The following is a 23,416-nucleotide window of genomic DNA, read 5'->3' on the forward strand; positions in this document are numbered from 1 at the left end:
AGACACGAAGTAACTTGCCCAAGGTCACACAGTAAGTGGCAGAGTGGAATTCAGTTATTCCTACATTTTCTCTCCCTACTCTCCTGTCCTACTTCCTTTTGCTATGAAACACAATCTTGACTTAAAACATATGTCTCTTGATAACGGTGACATCTTCTAAAATTGTATATTAAAAACAGAACAACACACCCTGCCAAGATGAACAGTTCCAATTTGGCTGAGTCAAGAGATGCACTAGCAGGCTAGACTTTGCTAGAAGGTTAATATCCTGATGTGGGCACCACACCAAAGGCACATGACCTTCTGCTTTGGTAATCTCGGGAACATCTGCCAAACCAAGTGGGCGAAAAGATAATGCAAAGAAAAAGAAAAAGGGGGTCCACATGAAAGATGACACACTTTCTGTTTTTTGATGGAGAGTTATGGCAATCCGCCTACACCCTAACACCCAAACTCAATTCCCCATCAGAAAGGTCAAACTGACTAAGACGACATGACTTGGAAATACAGCTCCTGGTAAACTGTAGGCTGTGAGCCAGTATAAAACAAGCAATTTCATTATATATATGCCTATACATAAATAAAATGTCATATAAGTTCTATCAACTAGCTATTGTTGTGTAACAAATTATCCCCAAACTCAGTGGCTTAAAGTAACCATTTGTTATTTCTCATGATCCTACCAGTGGGCTAGGCAGTTCTGCTGAGATTATCCAGGCATGCTTGATCCCACTGGGCTCACTCATGTGTCTACAACCAGCTGGTAGGTAGGCTGGGGGCTGGCTAAGATAACTTGGCTTTGCCCCATGTAATCTGCCATCCTCCAGTGGGCTAGCCTTGACTTGTTCTTAAGACAATAGCAAGGTTCTAGGAGGGTGGAATCCATGTGCAAGGTCTTCTGAGGCCTAGGCTTGAAACTGACATGATGTCATTTCCTCTACCTTTTTTAATGAATGCAAGTCACAAGGCCAGCCCAGATTCAAGGGGTGAAGAAACTGACTCCACTTCTTGATGGGAAGAGCTTCAGGGTCATATTGGAAAGGATGTGGATACAGGGAGGGGCGGAGAAGTAGGGCCATTTTTTGCCATCAGTCTACCACCGATATACACTGCAAAGTACAGATAGGTCATGTGCAATAAGCAAGGGGTTAAAAATCCCTGATGATACCAGTACTAGATGAATGTTTCTTCGAATTCTCACTTAGTGAGAAGGGGAAGGAGTGGGAAGAACACCACTGGGTGGGAATGATGCCAGGGTGCTGGGGTGGCCCAGCCAGGCTGTTTCCAAGTGGCTGTTTTCAGGGATGTGGTTTGGGGACCCTGAGTGAAGGCAGGATCCACCTAGAGAACTGGAAAAGTAGGCCAAGGCAGAATCCTTTAGGCAAGATCAAGGTGGGGTGTTCAAGTACTGATCTTTTTTTTTTTTGCGCCCCCCGCCCCCAGCCGCGGAGCACAGGCTCCGGACACGCAGGCCCAGTGGCCACGGCTCACAGGTCCAGCCACTCCGTGGCACGTGGGATCCTCCCGGACTGGGGCACGAACCCGCGCCCCCCGCATCAGCAGGCGGACCTCCAACCACTGCGCCATCAGGGAAGCCCCTCAAGTACTGATCTTGATCAAGTTCAAGATCAAGCACAAACACCAGATTCAGAGGGCCAGAGGTCACAGCTGCAGAGCAGGGTCTGGAGGCTCTTATTCAATTATGATAAAGGCAGCTAGCGTTTACCAGCATAGCCCTGGATTCTGGGAACAGTGCTATTCTCTCTGTGTTATCACAGTAATATTCATTGTTTTTTGAAGTAGATCTTTGAGTAGGTATTGCAGCAAGGGTCTCTTAAAGGTAAACTTGCTCAGTCTTTGAAAATTCCGTTTGGCTTCCATTTTGAATGATAGTTTAGCTGGATATAGAATTTTAGATGGACAGTTCTTTTTCTTTCTTTTCTGGCTTCTATTGTTTTGAGAAGTCTCATCAGTCTAGTTGAGCTTTCTTTGTAAGAATCATTTAAAAAAATCATTTTTAAAGTAATCATTTAAATAATTTCTCTTTATCTTTGGAGTTCTGCAATTTCACTATGATGTGCGTAGGTGTAAAGTATTTATCCTTCTCAAGACTCATGTTCCTTGAACCTCAGGAATCAAGTCTGGAAAACTCTCAGCCAATAAACTGCATCTCTCTCCTACTCTCTTGTTTTTGGAGTGGTATTAGGCAAATGTTGAACTTAACTTCTCTTTCCTATCTTCTATCTCTTTATCTCTCTGTGATGCATTGCAATTTCTTCAAATCAATCTTCCAGTTCATTATTTCTCTCTTTAGATTTGTCTAATCTGTTGTTTAATTCATCCACCAAAGTTTTAATTTCAATGACTGTATTTTCATTTCTAAAAGTTCCATTTGATTTATTTTAAAATCTCCCTGTTCTTCTTTCAATGTCTTACTCTTTCCACTTATTTTTCAATGTTTTAATTTATATCTTTAATAATTGTAAACCTGCTTATTTTTTGAGGGGGAGCTCTTTCAGGCTGTTCTATTAGACTGAGCATCTAATCCTGATGTTTGTTTGTTTGTGACTTTCCCACATGGTTTTTTTTTTTCCCCCTATGTGTTTTTTAAGTCTGGAATCCGAGCTCATCTTTAAAGCTGCTCTTACATGGGAATCTGTGTAGTTTGGATTGAGGACCTATTTTTCCCCAGACTAGTCTGGTGTCAATTTTTTGACTTGGGGAACTCCTGGATCACGCAGGTGATATAAATGTGAACCCCAAACCCCAGTGAGGCATGGCCCTGTGTCTCTGAATTCCCCAAGGAGACATATTTTTTTCCCCCAGTCAGGGCAACATGCTTATTACTCTGGTTTTCTGCTCCCTCCTTGTTCCTCACCTCTGGTGAGTTCCTTTACTTTTGGGGAGCCCAGCTAAGCATTTAAAGAGGTATTTGCTAGAGTTCATCTAGCATTTCTGGAGTATTTGTAGTGAGAGAATTTTCAGGCCGATTAGTTCACACTATTGCCACTCCAGAAATTGCTAATATAGCTGTAATATTTCTCCACTGTATGTTAATCATCTCCCCTTTAAAAGAAAAAGGATAGGTCTCAGGCTCAGGGCCTTTGGCAGGTGACAACATCATGCTAGATCTTAATAGCATTGTTTTATTTTTAATGTTTTAATTTTTTAAAGATTCTTTTCATGTATGATAATACTCGGTTTCCAGCTGAGGTAATGGTTCCTTACAAAATAAATACATTTAGGTAAAGATTATGAATTGATATAAAAATATTAAATTGGAACACCCATGCTAAATAGAAATAACACAAATCATGATCCTGTATGATAATGCCTGTGGTTGGGAACCTGGCTGTGAATCCACAGTGGTTTATCATTCTGCTAGCGGTTACAACCTGGTGTCCACAGCACTGGCTATAGTTTAGCAAGTCTGAGTCCACTTAACTTTTGATGTTCTCTGGGCTACAGTGTCAGGTTCGCTTTCTGACAGCAGTTATTTTAAAAGGTGGTCATGTGTCAACTGGGTAATTTACTTAATGTGACTGGATCCAGGTACAAAATAAGATTTCCCCGTGGTTGCTTCCTCTTACCCCCTCCCAAGCTTTACAACTCTTTATTCCGTTTCTGAAACAGATGGCACGGTGACTGCTGGTAAGGAACAGTCAGGGCAGAGATCACTGATAAGGCTGCTGGTAGTAATGTCTTTCTCACAAACTCCGCCATCTCCTCGCATGAATAGCTCTGCCAAACCGTGGAGCCCCAGATCGCTAAGTGGCTCAGATCTGGCAGCAGCCTGCATCTTTAAATGTCCCCGTGAGCATGAGTGTGTGTCCATGGACCTCCTTAGCCTGAGCCCAGGTCCCCGGATGGGTAATGGGAGATACCCATTGCTCTTGGTCATTGCTCTTCCTCTTCTCTGCCAATGACTTTCTCCACATAGGTCTGCCACATGGCAGGGGCCCCCCAGTGATGTCTGGCATGCCGTGGAATTCTCAGAAACAACCCCATCTGAGTTCCCTTCCATCTTAAAAAAAAAAAAAAGTGCCACAGGACCGTGATCTTGTATAGTTTTGGTCATTTAAAAAAAAAGATGACATCACTAATGGGATCTGATTTTTCTTTCTTTTCTTATAAGAAATTCTTTTTCAGATCATTTCCTCCTGATTTTCATCTGGGGATAAAAAAGTTCATTGAAATAACAGCACACTTTGGGCAGCTGCTGCCAGAAAGGTCCAGCCATAGGTAGGCGGGCAGAAGTTCTGCTCTGATAACGTGTGAGCAGGGGTCTGATGGGCCCTGCACTGCCTGGGCTGGGCCAGACCACGCCTCTCCATTTCCTCATCTGGAAACTGGCCCAGGAATTGCTAACTTGCAGGGCTGTTGGGAAGTGACAGCAGGTTCTTGGTAAATATTAGTTCCTCCTCCTTTTTGTATCTTGTTTTTCTTTTTTTTGGCCATGACGTGAAGCTTGTGGGATCTTAGTTCCTGCACCAGGGATCGTACCCAGGTCCCTGGCAGTGAAAGTGCCGAATCCTAACCACTGGACTGCCAGGGAACTCCCCTACCCCCCACTTTGTATCTTTGACGCCTAATAAATGCAAGCAAGGAGAAAGCAGCTGGTGACATGGAAATTCTCAGAAAGCAGGAGCAGCTGCTCAGTTCTTCACAAGCCCTCAGTGGAAGGCAGCCGGTAGACACTTCCCAGCGAGCTCTTGCTGGAAACCCACTCCATGCTGGGCTTGTGAAGTGCACGCCCCAAGAGTGACCACAAGGTGGTGCTATGGCAACCACAAATGCTCCAGGTGCCTCCTGGGCCTGGCACTCCTCCAGGACCTTTCTGGAAGGCCACCTGCCAAGGGGTGGGCTGACCACAGCCTAGAGCGCCTGCCGCTCCCCGGGGTCCCTGAGAGGAGCCCGCTCCAGACCTGACTCTGCCTTTTTTTTTTTTTTCCCTGACCCTGCCTTTCACTAGCTGTGCAGCCTGGACAAGCTGGGTAAACACTCAGCTGTACAATGAAAGGGACAAGTCCACGGTCCCCATGGGGCAGTGGAGAGAGTCCTGCTGGGGGAGTCAGGCAGGCCTAGGGCCTACCCAGGTTGGCTGTGACCATCAAAGAGACACTTCATGGGAAGGGCCTGGCAGGCAGGGCACTCAATCAACTGCCTTCATTTGGTGCAGTTCAACAAATCCTCTTAAGGGGCATCTAAGGCTGGGCCGAGCCGGGGGCTGGAGATCCTGGCCTCAGGAGGCAGAATGAGAGAGAAGAGGGGCCTCCGGGACCAGCAGATGGGCGGGTTTGCACAGCTGCAGGCAGGATGGTTGGGGATGGAGTGGGGAGCATGCTCAGAAGGGAGTCCCTCCCCACCCGAATTCTCAGCAGGTGGGGATGGGGTCTGGCTGATCTCTGTCCCCTCTGTGCCCTGCACAGGTCCTGGCACTTGGCAGGCCCTCAGAAGATGTCTGCTGATTGATGGATAAATACATTAAGAGAAAGTGCTGATATGAAAGACTCAAGTCAGAGCCTGCGTCCGCTCAACAGTCGAGCCCTGGAATTCTGGACCCTGTTCATCTCTCCCACCTTACTTCTCCCAACTTCCCAGCAGCAACCTTGGCTCAGGTCACCTGCCCTCCCCAGACCGTTCACTTCCTCTCTCTGGATCTTTGCTGTTGCCAGTCTCTGGCTCTAAGGCCTCCTGTCTCCCTCACAGCCTCTCAAGGCTTACCTGTTCCTCAAGGCCTGCCACCTCCTCCCTGAGGCCTTTCCTGCCACCTGGAAGGAGAAGGCTCCCTCTTCTGAACTGCTCAATGTCTAGGCCCTTGCAGTGAAGCATGTGGTACTGTTATCTGCCTTTTTTAAGGCTGGATGCCATTCTCTTACCTAGATTACAGGCAATTTGAGGGTAGCAAGCTTATCGTAAGAGGCAACAGAAAAGAAGGGTCAATAGTAAGTGGTTTAGAGTCAGACGCATCTGGGTTAGAATCCCAGATTTGCTCATTACTGGCTGTGTGCCTTTGGACAAGTCACAAACCTCCCTGGGCATCTGATTCCTCATTCGTAAAAATGGAAAACGTAACACCTGTATCCAGGTGTAGTAATGCTCACACCTCCCAAGGTGACTGGGAAGAAGATCAAGATGGATTCTGTTCCTACCTGGCACACAGTAGGTGCTCAATAAACATCAGCTCCCTTCCCCCCTCCCCATCTTGGAACAATGGCTTCTCATTTTGAAGATGAGCAGCTGTTCTCCATCAAACTTCTGCAGAGAAATGTGGCGGGAAGAATACAAACCTTGCTCTCTAAGCTGTGAGCCAGGTTTGGCAACAGTCCCCTGAAGCCTCAATCTCCAGCAATTGCTAAATTACAAAATGTAAAATTACCCAAATGAGACTCCAACTTGGGACTTGTCGCCTATTTAACATTCTTCCAAGTACCCAGGTGCTCAAAGCTGAAGACATCATCATCTCCTGTCTGAGTTTCTGCAGACGCCCCTGTTACCACCCTCCTGACAATTAAGCAGCACCTTGGCAAGGTCATTCCCAGCCATGGCGTCATCCTCATGGTTCCAGGTTTGTAACCTTTCTAGCTAGCCAAAGGCAGAGCTGTTTGAAGCTCTAACGGCTAATTAAGCCTGAACCTGGGCACGTAGCTCCTAAAAGGAGAGCGTGCAACACTCAGAGTGAGTCAGGTTGAAATGGAAGGTCCTGTTACCCCTGGAGCTGGCATCTCCACATCCCCTCGCAGAAGTGAGAAACAGGCAGTCAATGCTTTCTGCTTTTGCTTTGATTCCTAGGAAATGAGTAGCTAAAGTCACAGCTCAGTTATAGCAACTGGGTAATAACAAGAGAATATGTAATGACAGTAACAGGGACAAAGATAGTGGTTACTGAATGCCTACTACTTGCCAGCCATTCTGTTAAATGCATTACATATATTATCCCACTTAATCTTTTCAATCAAGCTCTGAAGAAGGTATTACTAGACCCATTTCACAGGCAAGGAGACTGAGGCACAGTGACTGGGTACATGGGCTCAGCTAGTAAGTGGCGGAGCTGGGATTCAGGTCCAGGCCTGGCTGCAGGGTCCACTCTGCTGTATTTGGGCTTCCCAACTGGCTCATGCCTCCTGTTCACATCTGTGTTTTTTTGGTCCTGATGTTTTATATTTATCCGTACTTCCTGAGAAGTTCTGCAAATCCAGGAGATGGGCTTTGCATAAATAAAGAAATGGATGTCTGAGTAAATGAGTGAACCAAAGATGGAAGACACAGAGAATATAGAAGAACATAGTAGAGACCTGAAAGGTCAGATTTCACACAGGGACATCTGTGCTGGCGTGGCAGCGATGGAGGCCCCCAAACTCAGACCCTGTCATTAAAACACAAAGTATAGGGAACACACCACCCACAGGCAGGAATGTTCTAATCTTCTGTCCTGCAAAACAGGCCTGGCAATTTTCTAAAAGACAACCGTTTTGGTGATATTGGCTAAGCAGGCTCGATGGTCATGGACATCTCAGATACAAGGAAACAAACCCCAACAGTTTCCATTACAGAATGCTGTGAACTGAGATGCTTCAGTAATATGTAAATTAAGGAGACTTATGATTTCTTCCCCTCCTGGAATCCTCAAAGCCCCAGAGGGTTGCTCCTTCACTGCAGAGGGTCTGGATTCTTCAGTTACTATCAATTGGGACTCATGCAAGGGACCTGTTTATGCAAAATTCTGAGCAAGGGGAAGGAAACTGAGAATGGTCACTGGAGGAGGGACCTGTCCACGAGAGTGGGATGGTCATCAGGGCTCACCATGGCCAGGAAAAGAATTCCCTTCCTCTCCCTGTGGAGAGAAGCTTTGGCAGATAATCTGTTTCCCCAGGAGCTCGGACAGTGAACACAGACATCTGCTCCATCTGCTTGAAAGTGACAATTATGGTGGACTGAAATGAATCAGCATTCAGTTCTCAACACTGTCTCTTGTGAACTTAATGGGACTCTGATCAGCTCTGAGTTCAAAATGGATAAAAACATGTTTCTGAAAAGCCTACACCAGATCTGAGGACATGCTGGCCGAGCAGGCACTGAAGAACTCGGGGCTCTGTTGCGGTGCCAGAGGCCTCCTTGGAAATAGCTGAACACGAGCCACCTTAACAGACTCTCTGAGCAGGGCCTGATGTTGCACAGCCCACAGGCCACTGACTCTCAGATTAAATCGATCTGTTCTTAAGTCCCTAACTACCCTGGGCAGAGTCTAAGCTTCCTGTCACTGGAAGCAAGTAAGCAGACACTAGTAGAGACGTCTGATGGATGATGTTAAGGGGATCCTGTATGTGTAGGGGTCTGAACCAGATGATTCCAAATTTCAGTTGGAACCCTGAGTCTAAGACTCCATAATTTCTGATGTCCATGGGATAAAAGGATGAACCGAGGCCCATCGTATTGACTGACCCCAAGGTGATGCTCTTGAAGTGCCTCTGGATCATCAAACTGTTTTTACACTGAGTGCTAAGTGCCCTTTACAGTGTTCTAACGCTTTCAAGGCTGCAAACCACCTGCTGTGCAATGATCTTAGCCAATTACCAAGCATTTACTGTGAGCCAGGCCCTGTGTTAGGTGCCTTACACGTGCTATTTTGTCTGTCCTTACAGTATCTTGATGGGTGGGTGTCATTAGATCTATCTTTACTATGAGGAAGGCTTGACGAACTTATATAATTTGCACAGGGTCATAGAGCTCATAAATGGCGGAACTGAGATTTGAACCAGGCCTTTCTGACCCTTGTGGCGTGGGGAATTGTGGCCTTCTGGGTAATTGTTAGCAGACTTTTCTATGACTTTCCTAATGAGGGGTTAACCCTCTCCTCACGCCCCGTATACACTTGAGTTAGGAGTAAGAAGTGCGTCTATAGATGGCTAGACAGGTGGTAGGAAAGGCAGGCTAGGGAGACAGGTCTTGGAATAAAGAACCCCAGGGGAGCTTCTGCACAACAGGTCCAGAGGATGCTGATGGTCCTGAGATGGCTGGACAGAGGGCACAGGCTCTGGCCTTGGAGTGAAGGGCCTGGGCTCTGTCTGTCTCACCTGCAGGAGCAGTGAAATTCACAGCCTCTCCTCCTTTTATACCAGCACATCTTTGCCCACCTTCTTCCCAGGCCTCCCACTACTGCCCCCAAGGGAAGAGGGCGTGCTGGTCTGACTGGTCAAGTGCAAGGACACTGATACACTTGTGGGCAGGTCACTGTACACCGGGAAGTCAGACTGCAGCTCTCCTCCCTCTCCAAGCTGAGTCCCCCGAGGAGGACCCGGACCACATTTTCTCTCTGTGGCCCCATGTCCATCCCTTTTGGTGGGGACGGTGCCCACTTTGTCCGTCTCTCTCCTTTGACTCCCTTCCTCCATGCCGCCGGTCAGGATGAGGTAGGTCCCTGGATCAGGAGTGGAGTTTTTGGGGGCTGAGCCTGCAGTGTGACCCAGCACAGCTTCGGCCAAGTTCTTCCCCAGGGGTTTCTGGTGCCAGCCTAGGTGGTGGTCAGTGGTAGGTACCCTGGCCACATTTAGCTAGAGTCTACGTGCTCATCACTCTTGGGAATCCTGTGGGGAGATGGGATCTTTTTTTTTTTTTTAATAGGAGGGGTTGTTATACATATTTTACTATCAACAGATCCTTTTTTTTTTTTTAAGATGTTACAAAATGTTCTTAATTAATTAATTTATTTTTGCTGTGTTGGGTCTTCGTTTCTGTGCGAGGGCTTTCTCCAGTTGCGGCGAGTGGGGGCCACTCTTCATCGCGGTGCGCGGGCCTCTCACTATTGTGGCCTCTCTTGTTGCGGAGCACAGGCTCCAGATGCGCAGGCTCAGTAGTTGTGGCTCACGGGCCCAGTTGCTCCGCGGCATGTGGGATCCTCCCAGACCAGGGCTCGAACCCGTGTTCCCTACACTAGCAGGCAGATTCTCAACCACTGCGCCACCAGGGAAGCCCAGAGACGGGATCTTTTCCAGGGCTAGGATCTGGGCATTTCTGGGTTTCTCTATCATAACAACATCAAACTCCCAACACAAACACCGGTCATCACTGCCTTCAGACCACGTGCTTTCCCGGTCTCCTTTTCCTTGCCTGAAAGATGAAGATGTTACACAAAGCCATTTCTGGAGGCTCTTCCAGCTCAGACCTGGGGCCCCTGGAAGCAGTGGCACGGGGGTCGACGGCCAACCTGTGGGAGGAGGGTGACGTGGGTCAACCGGTGGCTGAGCCCTGAGGGTTTACAGTGGAGCAGCGAGGCCGGGCCCCCGAGAGGCCAGAGCAAGCTCCTGAATCCTCGCCTTTACACAGCTGAGACGATCCAGGTTCCATGTGTGAGCAAATGCATTTCAGCAGGTGTGACTGCTAAGGTCAAGGATATCTGCATCACCAAGAGGATGCAGATGCCTTTCAAAGGGGGTTGGCATGGTCTGCAGCTACAGGCCTGTTGGAAAGACCCTGTTAGTTTAGATTAAAGCAGCAAATGAGGGAGTTCCCTGGCAGTCCAGCGGTTAGAACTTGGCACTCTCACTGCCAGGGGCCCGGGTTTGATTCCTGGTCGGGGAGCTAGTATCCCGCAAACCCCACGGAGCAGCCAAAAAAAAAAAAAAAAGCAGCCAATGAATCCCACATTTTGCTCCATTCCCTCCCAGGAGCTGCCAGACTGAAGAAGTTACTGTCTTTTAGTGAGCTCAGAGGCAGTGATAGCCACAGCCCTGGAAAATCCATCTGGATAAACTAATGGAGAGTGGGAGAAAGGGACTCTAATATACTGAGGGTTGGCCACACGCCAAGCACTGTGTGGTCACATCTACCATACCGCAAGGCCAGCTGTGCCATCAGACTGGCTCAAGTTGGGTGCCAGGCCCTCCATACGTACATTATTGTACCTCTTCTCTGTGTCAAATCCCATACCAGGTGCTGGGGACGCAGGGGCGAAGGAAACGGACACAGTCCCTGCTCTCAACCTCTTCATTAGCAAAAGGACTATCCATACCTGCATCTTAGGGTTGTTTGTACATTAAAGGAGAGAAAATATGCAAAGCACTTAGCAGAGTGCCTGGTACACAGTATGTTCAGTAAACAGTAGTGATTAAGTCCAGAGCAAGCCCAAAAGGCCTCAGTGTCCCATTTTACTCATCAACCTGAAGCTCAGAGGTGAAGTGATTTGCCTAAGGGCACCTAGACAGTAGCTAGCAGGGGCTGGATCTGAACTCAGGTCACAGTTCCTTGCATCCTGGAGACACAAGGAGAAGTAATCGAACGGAGCCAGCTTACAGATGAAGGAGGGACGGGGAGCCAGGACTGATGTAATGAATGGGCTCCGGTGCCCCGAGTGCAGCAGGCCCCGCAGGCTTTCATTGGATGAGTGAAAACATGCACAGGCGAGCTGGCTTGTCTCATGATGTCTTGCCAACTGCATGGACAGGGCCACCAGCTAGAGACATGTAATGTCACTTATTCATTCCCTTCACATCTTTTGGGAATGAAGAGGAGAATCGATGCATAAATAGCTGAAGCAGAACTGATTTCTCGGTTCATGTGGCCATTTCCTGGCTCAGCTACCATGAGTCCATCTGAATTGAGCTCTCTTTCCAACTACTCAATTTTTGAGAACTTTGAAAGTAAATACATAGAAAGATGAACAATCCACTCATCTGGGGCCCAGAGTCTCTTGGTGAGTACTTGGACTGTGGCTGTTCTTGGCATCAGGCACTGCCCACCACTCTTGCCACCTGCTGGGGCCAAAAATACTCTTGGTCAGAGGATCAGTCACTCCCAAAGCAAATTCATCCTGTCGGCTGGCAGATGGACCATTGTCGGAAGTGGACTGTTCATCTCTGGGAATTCTGGCTATGTTCATTTCCTGCCTAAAAGCATCACGTTTGGCATGTGCACGTTTTGTCTTGGTTCTGGGTGGGCAGGAGTACTACACGGGCCGTGAACATGCTGGCTGATTATGCCTGCCGGGAAGTTGGAGAGTGGAGTGGCCCTGGGTCACCGGGAGGCTTGAGCGACACGCCGATCAGCTGGCCGGGGTCTCGGAGTTGGTGGGGTCCACTATGATGAGGCAGCTTGAGCCCTTCACCACCCAAAGGCCTCAGCACCGTTCTCTGCAGGCAGCACTCACAGCAAACGTCATGGGTTTCACATCCCTCGTTAATGCATCAACTACTGACGTGTACTGGGTTCCTTGTATGTGCCAAGCCTAGGCCAGGAGCTGGTGATACAGAGGTGAGTACAACAGACAACGCCTGACCCAGAGCTGTGAGTGAGTGTGGAGACAGACAGCTGAGTAAGGGTGAGGGAGGGCGCAGGGAGGTGGCTGTACGAAGAAGAGTGACCCAGATTTAGGGGCCGGGCGCTGGGCGCAAATCCCAGCTCTGCCACCTTCCAGCCCTGCCACCTCCCAGCTCTGACTTTGGGCAAATCCCTTTGACTCTCTGAGTCTCAGTGTCCTTGTCCGCTCTCTGTAAAATGTGATGAATCAAATGCCTGCCCCATGAGGATGTTGTGAGGATCAGAGTTAATAAAACTGTCACCGTCAGGCTTCAGCACAGACGTCCCATCTGTGGCGACCGATACTAAAACCAAACCCACACTTGACCCTCTGAGATAAAGCAAGAATAACAGGGGCACCTCGTCCAGTGCGAGTTCCCAAATGAAGGAGCGTTTCGCATAAGTTGCTGACTCCCTAATGAGAATCCTGTCCCCAGTGTTTGGAACGCTGATGTCTGAAGATTCTGGGTGTCCCTGTGGCTTCATGAGAAAGAATAACATTAGGAGAAATGCCTGCTTTTCCATCAAGAACAAACTGATGAAAACTTGGCAACCCTGGTGATTGTGAGGTGTTTTCCTTTAAGAACCTGCTGTGTGGGTGTGTGCGTGGGTGTGTGTAATTTGGCAAACCAGACCTTCCAAAGTCTAATTAGTTTACACCTTTTTGCAAAAATGACTTTTCTTTCCTAAATGCTCCCGAGTCTGAGTCTTCCTTCCACATGGAGTACAGAGGAGGGAACTTGCCAGCCCCATTTTGAAGGATGTGTCTGAACTGGCTCCATGCCTGGGGTCAGGGGAGGGGAGAGCATTCTGGATAGCGAGAACAAGTGTAAAGGCACGAGAACATGTGCGAAGGCAAGGGATGCCCGGACCTTAGCAGACAGGAGTCACCCTGAATCCCCTTTTTTCATTCTTGGGGAGAGAAGAGCTCTGGGTATGGCTGAAGGAAGGGCAGTTGATGGAAATCTCAGGACCTGCAACCAAAAAATCCTAATGGACCCACTTGGGCACATTGCTTTGCTTCACACTGAGCCTTAGCTGTAAAATGGAGATAATTATCCTGACCTTGGGTTACTGTTAAGAATTAGAGAACATGTCATGGAAAAGGCATGGCTCAGCCATTGTGGACTCAAATTCCAGTTTCATCATTATTAATCCTGTAAGCATGAGCTAATTACTTCCCCTCTGTAAGCAAGCCTCAGTTTCCTCATCTGTAAAATGGGGCTAACTGAAACCTCATAGGATTATTGGGAGGATTAAATAAAATAGGCATGCAAAGTGTGTAGCTGTGCCTGGTACATAGTAAGTGCCCAATAATTGTTAGCTGTTGAGGTGATGATGATGATGATGATTAGAATGGATCAATCATGGAAGCAGGTAGGCGGGGTCTCAGTAAACTCCCGTTGAACCTGGGTCTGTCTATTTCTGCATGGAGAAGATTCCTCAGCCACACAAAGCATTCAAATACTCGTCCAGAAGGCAAGGGATTCCCACTGGGAGTCAGTCCTTCCCACCACCCACGTCTGAGTATGTGGCAAGACTGCTCTGAGAATCCGATTAACTGGTGGAGGAAGCTTGGCAGATGCGTCCAGCCCCCGAGGTACCCCTGCAAACCCAAATCACCTACCTGGGCTGTGGGAGGAGCACAGCAGGCCTGGAAGCCTTGCTGAGCATCTGACTGTGTCCTGGGGGGGCCTGGCTTCTTGTGACTCTATTTCCTAAGCCAAGTACTTACGGGCTTTAAGTGGTAGAGACAGATGTCTCCAACTAAGGGCAGGAGGTTCACATTAAGGGTGTCAGCCCCAACCAGGCGGCTACCCTAGAACTTGGTATAGAAGTACAGTAAGGCTCCCTTTACTGAGCACCTACTACATGCCAAGTGCTTTTCAGATGACTGACATCCATCACTGCCCACCCCCACAGCCATTCTGCAAGACCCCAACTCATGTCTCAGGGAGGGCAGACTATTTAACAGACTGGACTGTCAGCCCCATGATGACGGGGGCTGCACTGGCTAGTTTGTTATCATCTCCCCAAAGCACAGCATGTTGCCTGGCACACAGTAGGTGCTTCATGAATATGAGTTAATGGAGTGAATTTGATTGTGACTAGTTCTCCGTTGGGAAGGTCTGATCTGAGATACTGCTTTGAGTGAAAACATCCAGCCAGAAGGGCTCAAAATAACAATATGAATAGGAGCTCTGGAGTCAGAGAAAGGTATCAAAATCTTAGTTCTAGGGCAAGCTACTCCACCTTTCTCCAAATCTCACTGTTCTCATCTGAAAAATGGGGCAGGATTATTTATCTAATGGGGATGTTGTGAGGGTTGACAAGAATGTACATAAATCCGTGAGCAAGAACCAGGCAGAGAGCTGGGCCTTCGTAAGTGGCAGCCACTGCTACTACTATTGCTATGACAGTCATTCCCATTTGTGGGCAGCTCTACCTTCTCAAGGTATCTTCACCAGGTCATCTCCCTTGACTCTCTGGGCCCTGGGCATGGTCTGGAGCCAATCACCAACAACACAGCTCAGAGCTTTGTCCGCCTGGAGCCTGCTCCCAGCCAGACTGGACCCAGCTCTGGTCCTCTGGTGGGTAACATGCTGGGGAATCTTTGCTGCTTCTGTCTGTGTGGGGGCTCCTTGGCCGAGCTCCTGGGCTCCTGGGTACCACCAATTGCTGGGGCTCTCACCCAAGCATCCTGTGTCACACTCTGGCTTTCCATCAAGGTGTACGTCTATTCTGCAAGCTGTGAGGCAAGGTGGAGGAAGAGAGAAAAGTCCCTATTTTGTAGATAAAGAACCTGAGGCTTCAGCTGAGAATTAATTACAGAGGCCAGAATCCAAGTAAGGTGCTCTGGCTGGAGCACATGGTGGGAATACATTCACTGGCCCTTCCTGGATGTTAGAAATGTCCACGTGCCTTGCTCTGGCCAATGAAACGTGAGTGAAAGTGATGTGTTATACTTCCAGGTGAAAGTGTTTTAAGAGCCAGTGTGTAACTCACCACAATCTCTGTCTCCTACTGAAGGAGGCTCCATTGGCCTGGACCTCTGAGTGACTACAAAGATCAGAACCCCCTGTTCACCCACAGTGGACAGATGGCACAAGTGAGAAATGAACCTTTGCTGTGTTACACTGCTAAGATGTGGGGGATGTTTGTTACTGCAGCATAACCTCACCTATCCTGACTGATACAATGTGAATGTTTATAATGTTAGACAATTCACTTATAGAGTACTCTCTGTTGGCTTTATCCCAGGTACAGGAGGCACAGAGGTTGGTCAGTCACAATCCCTGCCCTCAGGGGCTTGGAGTCTAGACACCCATTTGTAAGGAAGCTACCCACACTGAACTTGAGGGAGGGGCGGGCCCAGGTGAGGGACACCTTGTGAATGGTTGCATATCCCCTAAGCAGTAACCCCCTGCTGTTTGCAACATGGCCCAAAAAGGAAATGAAACTGTGAGATAGTTAATGCTACCGGCAGCTTTTCTTGGGGGAGGGGAAAAAAGGATGGGCTGCAGCTAGGAGGGGGCAGGGGGTGGGGGTAGGCTAGCTGAAGGATTCTGTACTCTGTGTGACTCTAGGCTTTACTGCTACATTTCATTACTTGGTCTCAAGGGAACCCAGAAAACAATTAGTGGATTCAACTGCATTAGAGTAATTCCTCTTTTACATTCCCCTAACTCAGATAATGACAGCTTTCCTGCAATTAGGAGAGGGTCTCCTTCGTGTGCAGATTAATTGGGTGTTAAACAAGCAGGGCTGCCTGAAACCAGACAGCTGAGCTGGAATGAATTAGATGTGAAACAGCAGCTCCGGGCAAAGGGTGAATAATTCATTCACAACCACAGCCAGCCAGCTGGAGACTTGAAGGTGCCCCATCAGTAACACAAGGCCAGGACTTGGGAGGGGGTTGTCTAGGAAGAGGGGGGAAGGCGGGTGTAGGAACAGAAACTGTGGGCCCCCACTCTGGTGGGAGGCTGATTTTCCCTCAACAAGGTCCAGGGTCAAGGTCACCTATGTGTGTGTGGTGCTCTAATCCTAGATGCCAGCTCCCCGCCCTTTTTTTTTCTGGCCGTGCCGTGAATGGCTTGTGGGATCTTAGTTCTCAACCAGGGTTCAAACCCAGGTGCTCGGCAGTGAAAGCGTGGAGTCCTAACCACTGGACCGCCAGGGAATTCCAAGCCAGCTCCCTTTTATAAAGCTTAAGACAGATTTTAGCATAATATAAATGCTCAATAAGAATTACCAGGCTCTTATATGCCAGCATTTATATGCACTATTGCATTTAATCCTTACAACCTTGATGGCAATACTATTATCATTCCCTGTGTTTCACACGAGTCACCTGGAGTTCAGAGCGGGTAGGTGAACCTAGCAGTGCGTGTGGGATTCAGACCAGATGCCCTGGCTCCACAGCCCACATATTTGCAGCACCTGAGCTGGGATCTTCTTGGTGGGGAAGAGCTGTGTGGCCCCGTCACCTAAAGATGCAAAGGCCTGCATCTGTGCCATCCTTCCAGCTGTGTCTGGCCCCTGTCTGTTGATGGGTGGGGACCGGGTGGTAAGTGGTAAAGCCCTGAAGGCCAGAGGCTCCCTGGATGGCTGGCAAGAGGACACGGCGGATGACAGAGAAAGAGAACACAGGAAGATGAGGGCCACACTCAACACGCAGGAATGTGAGCCTACTTTTATGAGTGTGTGTATGTCCATGTTTTTATTCATTTTACTTCGTGGTCTGGGTGTCCTTGGGCCTGGGCCCCCCAGGGGGGCCATCAGGGAGGCCACGCACAAGCGCCCAGCTCTCCGGGTTCAGGACCCCTCAGTTCCCCTCTGCAGGTGGGTGTGTTTTGTTTCCAACTTCCCATTTCTATAAGCCACCAGGAGTTACCTTACATAATCTCCGGAAAGGAAGAGGGAAACGGGAAATAAACGGCTCCGAGGCCTGGCATCAGGGGCTCGCCGTCCACCTGGAGGAGCTGAGAAGGCCGGCAGGACAGGCAGCGTTAGACAGGGTGCCTGTGCCCATGGCACGGGGAGCCTTCTTCTGCCCCAGAGAGCAAGTGGGCCCCAGCTCCCCCCACGTGAGAGCAGCTGCTGTTTACATTTGGAATAAGCCTCAGCCAACTAAGGGGCAGACCCCTTCTTGGAGTGTTCTTGACCAAGGTCAAGGCAAAGGGTTACCAGGGTCCTTTATTACCTCCTATCCAGACACAGGGTGGGATGGGGTGTTATTAAGTAGGGGAAACTATCAGGCTGATCAAGAATAAAGACTCTTGTTCAGAGTCTTCTGGCCGTGAGTTCCTCCTTCGGAAGGTGACTGGATGGGGAGAAAACCAGCTGCACTTTTGGCCGCTGGGCTTCTATTCAGATTCCTACCAAATTCTTGTTATTTGGGAAGCTTCCCATCCATTCAGCAGAGGCCCTTGGGGTCGGCTGAGTTGCTGCCGTGTGTGTGTCTGTGTGTGTGTGTGTGTGTGTGCGCGCGCGCGCGTGTGCGCACGTGAGAGACAGAATGTGTGCACGGGTGGAGGGGGGCCAACCACAAGCTGCCCAGCACTGACCACTCCCTGCTCCCAGCGCCTCCCTCTGCTGCACTATGCTCAGCTGTTCATTCGTCCCACAATTCAGAGGCCGAGTGTCTAACCAGTCGATTCCAACACCTTAACCCGGCATTCGAGACCTGTGCCAGGCTCCTGTCCTAACCATTTCCCACATTCCACCTTGGTCCCCTCTCACAGGCTGCAGAAAAACTAGACTCAACGTTTTCAGACACTCTGAGAGCCCTTCCTCTTCCCTGCTGGCCAGACCCTCTGGAATTCCCCTCCTTCTAGATCCTCTGGAGGAGCCCCACCCACGTTCAAGGTCTGGGTCCTCTGCAAAGTATAGCACAGCTGTTACGAGCGAGGGCCCTGGAGCCAGACACCCTGGGGTCAAATCCTGGCTCTGGCTCTTAGGATCCGCCTGGCTTTCCCTCGCAGCCTCATTCAGTTTCTCATCCCGGAAGCAGGGAGAATAACAACCTCCCGGGGGGTTGCCGGGAGACGGAGATCCTGCATAGTGCACAGCCCGGCACATGGGGAGTCTGCACCAGGCTCTTGAGCCTGTCAGCCCAAAGTCAAGTCCACCCACCTTCCCGAGCTCTCAGAATGTGCCATGTGCCAGAGAGATGGTGGGGCACAGGCAGATCCCGCCTACCTGGAATTCCAGAAAGTAGACACAAAATGACAAGCGCCTCCATCTACATGACACTCACCATAGTTCCCCGTGCACAGCAGGTCCTCAGATTAGAGGAAGAAGCATTTACTGAGTCAACCCAAATTGCGGCAGGTACTTTCACATTCATCGTCTCATTTTACTCTCTTGAAGAGCCTTCGAGGTAAGTGTACTAAAGCCCCACGTTCAGATGAGGAAGCTGAGGCTCAGAGAGGTTAAGTGACTTGCCCAAGGTGCCACAGCTCGTCAGTGATGAAGCTGGGAACCAGATCCAGGTCTGCCTGATACCAAAGCCCCAGTGCTCAGTGGTGGGCTATGAAGAGCCAGGGGAGGGAGCAGTGGCCAGGAAAGAGGCGGGAAGGAAGCTGCTTTGAGAACCACCCCGCCAAAGGCCGAGGGCAGGAACATCTCCCTCCCATCAGTTTCCAGCCTCACTTGCTGGAGGCAGCTGATGGGCGACCTCAATTCCAATGGCTGCGTCCAAATGATCAATGGTAATTAATTCAATTCGTTCAGGAGGGGAATTGGAGACTTGGCTTGTATTAATGATCTGAAGTTAACATGTAATTTATGCTAACTGGAGCCAAAGACATGCCTTTCTCCTCTAGACCACGTCATCCAGGTGATGAGGAGCCTGGCAGATGGGTCTGCTGCGTGGATGGGGGGAAGGATGACCAGGAAAGGAGCAAAACGATGACAGCACAGAGGATGACAACTTTCCAGGGGCCTCCCTGGGGGCAACAGCTTTAGAGAGCAGGGGGCGAGTGCAGCCACCCCCAATACCACAGAGACACTTCAGCCTAAAAGCCGCTACAGGATGTGTTGACCAGGACCCAGCACTGGGCCGGCTGCCTGACCTCCATGCTCTCTGGCCTTTGACACTGCCCAGAGGTGACAAGAACCTCCTGCTGCAAATGGAGAGACCGACGGCCATGGAGGCTGAGTCCTTACCCAACCCAGGCTCCCCAGCTGAGCAGAGGTAGGACTCAGACCCAGGTCTCAGCTGCCTGCAAAGCCCATGCCCTGCTTTATCCCCGAGTCAGCGTCGGGATCACCGTTTGGCAAACATTTGCTCCCCTCGTCCTCCGCTGTGGACAGAAGGAGTGTAAGGGGCCGCGGGGACTGCCCCACCCCACTGACCTAGGGCTTGGCTGTCACTTGCTTTGACCAACAAAATGTGCGTTAAAGACTGCCGAAGATTCTTTGCTACTCCCCCCCATCCAGAGAAGGAATTCTCTCTGCTGCTGCTGTGCTACACCAGGAGAGAGGTTAGCTCGGGTCCCACGCACAGTGGACCACCCCAAGTGCCCTGAGCTCTGCACCTCACCCCCCTAACCCCTTGCTATGGCAGCCCCTGGTGACAGATCTGCCCCAAACCGGCATTCAGTCCTGGAGGCCTCACCGACCCGAGACCAGGGTAGGGGCCTTCAAGCTTTCCGCTGCATCAACACTGAAAATATGTGTTCGGATGGCATGACGCACTCCCAAAGGTGTCTGTAGTGGGTTGAATGGTGGCCCCCTCAAAAGATGTGTCCATTCAGAACCTGTGAGTGAGACCTGACTTGGAAAAGACCCTCCATGGAACAGTATTCCACTTCTGCAGGAACTCTGTGGCAAAGGCTACCAGTCATCACCCTACACCCATTCTCCCTCTGTCCTTGGTAACAGGTGTTGGAAAAGGTGTCTTTGCAGATGTGATTAAATCACACAAATGTAATTAGTGAGGGATCCTGAGATGAGGTCATCCTGGATTTGAGCGGGCCCTAAAGCCACTGACACTGTCCTTAGGCGAGAAGAGATGACACAAAGGAGAAGGTGATGTGAAGACGAGGCAGGATGGAATGTGGCGTCTGCAAGCCTAGGACTGCCGGCCGCCACCAGAAGCTGTAAGAGGCGCAGCTCCCCGCTAGAGCCTTCAGAGGGAACGTGGCCCTGCCAACACCCTGATTTCGGACTCTTCATTCCCCTCCCACTCAAGAACCCACATCAGAACGCAAAGGCCATTTTTATAAGACTGTCTCACACCCACTCTAATTTACGTACGGAAGAAATAAACAATTTTCCAAATGACTGTTTTTTTTCGAGCTGTTTTAAACTCTAAGATCTGGGAACACAGTCACAAGACTCGCGACCTCTAGTGCAAAACCTCTGGCCTGGGGGATGGCCTCCGGAAGTGTTTCCACCTGTGACAATGGGCCAGCCTTACCTTTCTCCTGAGCCATCTCTCGCAGACAGAAGTAGATGACTCTGGCTCCCAGGCTGAAGCCAATCAAGGTGACAGGCCGCTGGCCCTGGGGGAGAAAGGACACAGGTGTCGGGGGCATGGTGCACAGCCAGTTCTAGAAACACATCAGCCCCGATGACGGTGGCCCTTGCACACTTCTCAGCACCTGCCTCCCGCTTAATGAATCACACCTGTGCTATTCCCGGACCCAGGCTCTGATGTCTCCATCAGGAGAGTCTGGGCCCTCATTTATGCAGGAGGGCACCTGCTCAGGAACCGGCTTCTTCCCAGGTTGACAGGTAGCATCTGGCTGGGTTAATTCCCTGTTTTTTTTTTTTCTTTTTTTTTTTGCAGTACGTGGGCCTCTCACTGTTGTGGCCTCTCCCGTTGCGGAGCACAGGCTCCGGACATGCAGGCCCAGCGGCCATGGCTCATGGGCCCAGCCGCTCCACGGCATGTGGGATCTTCCCGGACCGGGGCAGGAACCCGTGTCCCCTGCATCGGCAGGCGGACTCTCAACCACTGCGCCACCAGGGAAGCCCAATTCCCTGGTTTTATCTCAAACCATTACCCAGTGGCCGTCGCTCCTTCCCCATCTACCTGTGGCAAATGACTGCAGTGAAGCGGGGCCCTTCTGGAGCCGAGAGAGGAGGCGGGAGGTACCCCGGGTGTGATGGGGAAAAAGGCAAAGAGTCACATGGTGGGGGGACACAACTGTTCTGTTCCTAGATAGGAAGTGGGGACATGAAATATTGGCCTTATACTATAGGAGGAGGTTGTAAGTTAGATGCGAAGAGGAATTTTCTGACTCAAGAACTTGTAGGAAAGGCAACTTGAAAAAGAAAGTCATGAGAGGTATTTGGGTACAACTTCTACATGGAGGGAGAGGGCGGGAGCAGATGAGTTCAGAGGTCCAGCTGGTCTCAGGCCTCATTCCTTTCCCTTGCTTTTGGGCCGGTATATGTACCCACCCTCCCCCACCCTCCCCCCACCTCCATTTACTGCCATGGAAGACCCTCCATTAAACAGTATTCCAATTCTGCGGGAACTCTGTGGCAAAGGCTACCAGTCATCACCCTACACCCATTCTCCCTCTGTCCTTGGTAACAGAACTCCTGAGTTTTTCTGGGCCCACAGCTACCCAGCCAAAAATGAAGTTTCTCCAAGTGCCCTGTAGCCAGGAATAGCCGCAGGGCTGAGTCCTGGCCAAGGGATGTGAAAGGCCCTTCACTTCTACTTTCCTGCCTCGGACTGTCTGGAATGTGGATGGAACCCTAACTGTTTTACGTGGTATTTGGGCCACTGGAGATCTGCTCAGAGGGTAGCTCTAGACTTCTGGAAAGGAAGAGCTGGCCTTGTCCACACCTGCAGAGGCCTGTTAGTTCTCACCTGATTGCTTGCTAGAGATGCACAGTCTGTAATTCTTAGTGGTCCATCCCAGGACACTTTTTAAATCTTTTTGGCCACGCTGTGCTGCTTGTGGGACCTTAGTTCCCTGACCAGGGATCGAACCCGTGGCCCCTGCAGTGGAAGCACGGAGTCTTAACCACTGGACCGCCAGGGAAGTCCCCCTAGGGTGCTTTTGTGACTTGAACTGGAGGAGCAATGACGACCACCCCCCACCCCCCCAAAGCCACGGGGCTACCCCCACTTGGGCTTGTCTTAGGTATGACGTCTGTGCACAAGTCAGCCCCCATGCGTCCCTGCTTCCTCGCCCCCTGCCCGCTCCCCCCACTCCCCGCCCCAGCTGTTCCCAGGTACCTGCTGCCGGGAGAGCAGAATGTGGGCCAGATGCTTGCCAACCTCTGCTGATCGATGGAGACACACCCCCCAGGGGTTGTCGATGACACTGGCAATACTGAGGAGTGAGGCTGGCCAGGTCAGGGCAGCCACGAGGCCTGGGGAGGAGGGATATCGGTGATGAAGGCTGTGGTGGCAGGGCCCGGTTGGGGGGGGCGGTCCTTCTAGGGAAGTGATTGCCTGGTTAATGGATGCCTGAGTGAACGCATCCAGTCTCTAACTTGGAATCTGTAAGTTTTCCACGTGTGGTCAAACTGTTAAGTAGTACAGAAGAAAACTGAAGCTCACGCATTTCTGATACATGGCCTAGATCCCTTATGTTGAAGTATCTGCCACGTGTGAGATTCCAGAGATGGCCCCAATTTGTCACTCCACCCTGTATCCTCCCACTTGGCCTCATAACTCTGCAGTGCCCCCTGCTCCTGCCCTGCCCATCCCCTCTAGGCTCTATCATGTGACTTGCTTTGGCCAATGAGATGTTACTGGATGAGAGGCTTGAAACGGACTTGTGCCTCTAGTGCACTTCTGTTGTGGGTGTGGGCTAGCCTGCGATCCCAGGATGGGGAGGAGAGACAAATGCAGCAGAGCCGAGTTGCCCTGGTTGCCCCAGGCAAGGCTGGCCTAGATCAGCGGACAGTCAGCTGACCCACAGATGCATGAGCAGACCCAGCAAAGATCAGCCACATGAAGCCTCAACACTTCTGAGCTACTGTGATAAATGGTTGCTATTTTAAGTCACTGGGTTATGGGGTTGTTTGTTATGCAGCAATTGCTAACTGACACACTATGTGATAATGTGATGGGCTGTTTATCTGTCTCCTCCTTATGAAGACCATAAACTTTGCCTCTCTGTGTTTTTGGAGACCAGCACTGTGCCTGGCT

The 23,416-nt window shown here is 50.2% G+C and overlaps 1 protein-coding gene across 1 annotated transcript in view; it reads right to left on the reverse strand.

Moving 5' to 3' along the window:
• Positions 1–23,416, reverse strand: part of TMCO4 (transmembrane and coiled-coil domains 4) — a gene marked incomplete at both ends in the record, with an annotated part of 78,364 nt that overhangs the window by 23,010 nt on the left and 31,938 nt on the right. Inside the window, 2 exons of the mRNA XM_079696560.1 lie at positions 20,717–20,801; positions 22,496–22,632. Coding sequence (XP_079552686.1) covers positions 20,717–20,801; positions 22,496–22,632 — 222 coding nt within the window. The remainder of the gene's footprint in view (positions 1–20,716; positions 20,802–22,495; positions 22,633–23,416) is intronic.

Source organism: Hyperoodon ampullatus (genome assembly GCF_949752795.1).
Source record: "Hyperoodon ampullatus genome assembly, chromosome: 2".
NCBI lineage: Eukaryota > Metazoa > Chordata > Mammalia > Artiodactyla > Ziphiidae > Hyperoodon > Hyperoodon ampullatus.